The sequence below is a fragment of the Lottia gigantea genome (genome assembly GCF_000327385.1).
Source record: "Lottia gigantea unplaced genomic scaffold LOTGIsca_95, whole genome shotgun sequence".
NCBI lineage: Eukaryota > Metazoa > Mollusca > Gastropoda > Lottiidae > Lottia > Lottia gigantea.
Genome location: NW_008711088.1, coordinates 277,963 through 283,170, shown reverse-complemented (window position 1 = coordinate 283,170; position 5,208 = coordinate 277,963). Strand labels below are relative to the sequence as shown.

At 39.6% G+C, this 5,208-nt stretch overlaps 1 protein-coding gene across 1 annotated transcript in view; it reads right to left on the bottom strand.

The window, feature by feature from the left end:
- LOTGIDRAFT_170222 (hypothetical protein) overlaps positions 1-5,208 on the bottom strand; it is a gene marked incomplete at both ends in the record, with an annotated part of 59,006 nt that overhangs the window by 26,406 nt on the left and 27,392 nt on the right. Inside the window, 6 exons of the mRNA XM_009068855.1 lie at positions 750-970; positions 1,365-1,538; positions 2,159-2,287; positions 2,780-3,038; positions 3,693-3,950; positions 4,300-4,422. Coding sequence (XP_009067103.1) covers positions 750-970; positions 1,365-1,538; positions 2,159-2,287; positions 2,780-3,038; positions 3,693-3,950; positions 4,300-4,422 — 1,164 coding nt within the window. The remainder of the gene's footprint in view (positions 1-749; positions 971-1,364; positions 1,539-2,158; positions 2,288-2,779; positions 3,039-3,692; positions 3,951-4,299; positions 4,423-5,208) is intronic.

The following is a 5,208-nucleotide window of genomic DNA, read 5'->3' as shown; positions in this document are numbered from 1 at the left end:
AGATGTAGTTTGTAATAGCTAGACATTGTGAAGATGTAGTTTGTAATAGCTTGACATTGTGAAGATGTAGTTTGTAATAGCTTGACATTGTGAAGATGTAGTTTGTAATAGCTTGACATTGTGAAGATGTAGTTGGTAATAGCTTGACATTGTGAAGATGAAGTTTGTAATAGCTTGACATTGTGAAGATGAAGTCTGCAATAGCTTGACATTGTGAAGATGGAGTTAGTAATAGCTTGACATTGTGAAGATGAAGTTTGTAATAGCTTGACATTGTGAAGATGTAGTTTGTAATAGCTTGACATTGTGAAGATGTAGTTTGTAATAGCTTGACATTGTGAAGATGTAGTTGGTAATAGCTTGACATTGTGAAGATGTAGTTTGTAATAACTTGACATTGTAAAGATGAGATGAAGTTTGTAATAGCTTGACATTGTGAAGATGTAGTTTGTAATAGCTAGACATTGTGAAGATGTAGTTTGTAATAGCTTGACATTGTGAAGATGTAGTTTGTAATAGCTTGACATTGTGAAGATGTAGTTGGTAATAGCTTGACATTGTGAAGATGAAGTTTGTAATAGCTTGACATTGTGAAGATGTGATACAAGAAAGGTGACTATTGTAGTCAAGGTATAAGAAACAGTAATAGCTTGACATTGTGAAGATGTGATACAAGAAAGGTGACTATTGTAGTCAAGGTATAAGAGACAGTTAGTAATAGCTTGACATTGTGAAGATGTGATACATACCAACTTTTTGTCTGAGAGGATGGTAAACATGAATATCCATCGGTCTATGAGTTATATTCCGTAAAATCGTATGATTGGCTCCGGTATATTTATTGGCCTTCTCAATCGAAAGATGATTCCAGTCTGTCCAGTACATCCAGTCCTCGAACACCGTAATCGCGAAGGGATGAGGAACACCTTGTAATACAGTGTGTCTTCCACTTCCATCAATGTTGATATATCTACAATGAAATGCAAATTAATGGTTAGTCAAGGGACCTTCAGTTTAGTTACCAAGTGTATCTCACTGAGCCACCGCGGCTCCATGTCACATCTGAACAACAAGACGCTTTTTCCAAATCAGCCCCTCTTACCTACATTACCGACAGGAAACTGGGTTGAAAAATCTCAACCTATGCTGGGATCGAACCCTGGACCTTCAGGTTAGCGGGCAAGCGTCTAACTCACTGACAGGGGGAAACCAGGTTGAAAAATCTGAAGGTATTATCTCAACCTATGTCAGGATTGAACTCTGGATTAGATTAACGAGCAAGCGTCTAACTCACTGAGCCACCACGGCTCCATGATCAATAAGCATAAACCACACATCTTATTTCCGTATAAAATTCTACGTACTCAATAATATCTAAATGTGCATCCGCCCACCAGAGTCTTCCCGTGTCGTAATCTATCGTCAAGGCGTTAGGCCAGCCCATTTTATTGGTGACGAAATCAACTGTAGCGTTGGATCCATCCATTCCTACACGACCAATCGAAGATTTTACACCCCAATCTGTCCAATAGATATACCTAAAATAAAATAACGCACAAGTTTTAAAATATATTGAGGGTAAGTAGGAGTGAGCACTATAGTCTTCAAAAGTCATATGCAGTGTACAATGAGGGAAACTTGCCTACTCTCTTTTTGATTTTCGACTATCCAAGGATCTTAAACGTGCAAATAAAAAACCTGTACAAGCAAGACAATTCCGTTAATCAAAATCTCGTCCAAAGATTGACAAAATGGAGAGTAAAAGTTGTATAGTAGTGGACTCCTCTAAAGAGAAGTATCATCAGGTGTTTTGAAAAGAGTAAGAATGGTCTGCTTCACATATGACATACTTTGTTTTCGTTCTTTTTGGTATCGCAGAAATTGTGCTGAAAGTACTGGCTATCACAGCGCCTATTGTCATTTCTGTCTTTTCGGTACCGTTGTTGGCAGCCAATGGGAGAGCTTTATTTGTGGGCAATGGATTGTTTCCCCGTCTCTGCGCTAGTTTTTTCCTCGAACATGAAGCCATTTTGACTATTTGAGGGTTAGGTAGAGATGATTTGTGTTGTATCGTCACGGTGAAAATGGCCACGGACAAAAGTAAAACGAACCTACAAGCAATTGCAGACGATACACATTAGAAGGTAGAAATACTCACCCATGTACTGGATCAACAACTATAGCTCTAGGTCGTCTCATCTGAGATTTTAATAAAGTACATCTATTAGTTCCGTTTAATTCTGCTACATTCAGTGAGGATTTTCTACCATCAACCCAATACAACTTCCTAAAATACAGAAAATATTCTTAAAGAGATTGTAAAGAAATGAAATGATATGAATGGAGTCCTACTTTTCTGCACCATGTGGGCTAATGAAGACAGGCAACATCATGCAGTGTTCAATGAGGAAAATTTTTGCCAGGACAGAGGCATTAGTCTGCTCTTTTTCAATTTCCAACTGTCGAGGGATCTTTAATGTGCAATGCCTGTAGCCCACGGGGCCTCGGTTTATTGTCCCATCTGAACAACTAGACACTTTTTCTATGTCAGGCCCTCTTACCTACCTCACTGACAAGGGGAAACTGGGTTGAAAAATCTGAAAGTTCTATCTCTCTGGGATTGAACCCTGGACCTTCAGGTTAGCAAGCAAGCATCTAACTCACTGACAGGGGGAAACTGGGTTGAAAAATCTGAAGGTATTATCTCGACCTATGCTGGGATTGAACCTCACATGGATGACAGAAGCATTTCTTTTCAAAAAAAAAATTGTAAGCCTACCTTCCAATCCAGTCGACCGATAATCCCTCGGCACTGGGAACGTTATGTTGAATAATGACTTCCTGTCCGGTACCATTTAGATAAATACGGTAAATCTTATGAGCCTTGACATCCGTAAAATACAAACGATCTTCTTTAACGTCAAAATCTAGAGCAACCACATTGTCAAACCCTTGGGCGACTCTTCTGTAGTTCTGACCGTCTGTTGATAGTTCTCTAACATAGTAACGATTAGCGAATACTAGCCACGGTTTAATATCTGAAACATGGTATAAATGCATTAAAGGCCTTATTCTGGAAAACTTAACTGAAAGGGACAGATGCGCCATTTTCAAGGGGGTTTGATTTGAGTCTTGAATATCAAGTCTTCAGAAATACTAGAAATGTACGAAAATCACAAAATTCCTTTAAAAATATCTCAAACTAGAAATTTCACTTTCTATTTCTATAGATGTCTTTTCTATATATCAGAGTGTCTCAAGAAAAGACGAGTCGTCATTTTAACATTCAAACACGGATAATTCTGGACACATAAAGATAAGAAAGCAAACATCTAATTCAACTTATCACCATGGCAACAAGGGAGACAACCAAACAAACGATACTTAGTGTCCATCTTATATGAAATACCGTCTGCTTGCAGAATCACCATGGCAACAGTGGGAAACAGAATAAATGGCATTGTACTCAAGACCTCCTATAGCAACCAAATCCCCATGGAAACCGATTTGAAAAAATGCAAAACTTACTGTCTATTTTTTTTACAAGAAATGCCGCCTGCTACAATTTTATCTCCATGGCAACATAATTTATGCAAAACCAAACAATATTTACTTAGGCAACATGGAGATACAGTACAGCTAGCAGAGTAACCATGGCAACAAGGGAGAGAAATAAAAAATCCAATACTTACTGTCTATCTTCTTGCAAGAAATACCGTCTGCTTGTCGTTGGTAACCTTCTGTACATTTACATTTGTAACTTCCTTCCGTATTCTCGCAGATCTGACTACAAGCCCCTGGCACGTCTGTACATTCGTTGATATCTTGACACGCCTTTCTGTCCGACATCAATCGATAGCCTGTGTGACATTCACAGTGAAAGCTCGTTAATGTATCGACGCATTCGTGTTCACATTGGTTAATCTCCGTCTTTTCACATTCGTCAATATCTACGAACAAAAAATAGATCGTAAGTAACATTTGGATAAAGAGTTAAGAAAATTACATGATGAAAGACTTTTTATGTGTACAGCCTGTAGCACACGGAGCCTTGGTTTATTGTCCCATCTGAACAACTGGACACTTTTTCCGACCAGCATCACTGACAGGGGGAAACCGGGTTGAAATATCTCGACCTATGCTAGGATTGAACCCTGGACCTTCAGGTCAGCAAGAAAGCATCTAACTCACTGAGCCACCACCGCTCCCGTTGACAGAAGTATAGAGTTGACCCAATGCAATCTTTCGTAACCACCAACCGGGGAAGGATTCTACAACAGCGTTAAATTACAAACTTACGGCAATGTTTTTCATCAGATTCGTCCGAACAATCAGGGTTTTTGTTGCAGACGACATTATAAGATACACAATCTCCACTGTCACAACGAAACTCATTTCCGGCACACGTTGGTTCTGGTGTTACTAAAAATAGAAACCAAATTCTTAGTCTAATCAAAATTAGATCCAACTTTCGTTTCATTTTTTATTATCTTTTATTTTTAATATAGCCACTTCAGTTAGGGTCTAACGACAGCCCTCTTGAACGTTCGTCAAATTGACCTTTTGACCTTCCCCTGCTTTAACCAATCAAATTTACGCTTTCTCCAGTGTTGGCGTTTTGTGATGAGATCAAATGGTGTATTTTCAGGAGGAATAGACTAGTTTATCAAACCCATTGAAAGTAAAAATAGAAAACACGCCTTTTCATTTTTTTTCGAATTGACTCACTTAAATTTGATTGGTTAAAGCCACAACAGTTGTCCCCCCATAGAGTCAGTCTGTCCGCTTATTTGTACCCCCAGTCTCAGGAGGCTCCATGAGAGGCTTGTGACTATGACACCTCCACAGAGTTGCCACAATTCCAATTCAGCCTCGACAGTTGTCCCCCCATAGAGTCAGTCTGCCCAATATTTGTATCCCCAGTCTAGAGAGTCTGTCAGTCTGTGCCCTATTTGTATCCCCAGTCTAGAGAGTCTGTCAGTCTGAGCCCTATTTGTATCCCTAGTCTAGAGAGTGTCAGTCTGTGCCCTATTTGTATCCCCTAGTCTAGAGAGTCTGTCAGTCTGCGCTCTATTTGTACCCCTAGTCTAGAGAAGCTGTCAGTCTGAGCCCTATTTGTACCCCTAGTCTCGGGAGGCTGTCAATCTGTGCCCTATTGTACCCCTAGTCTAGAGAAGCTGTCAGTCTGAGCCTTATTTGTATCCCCAG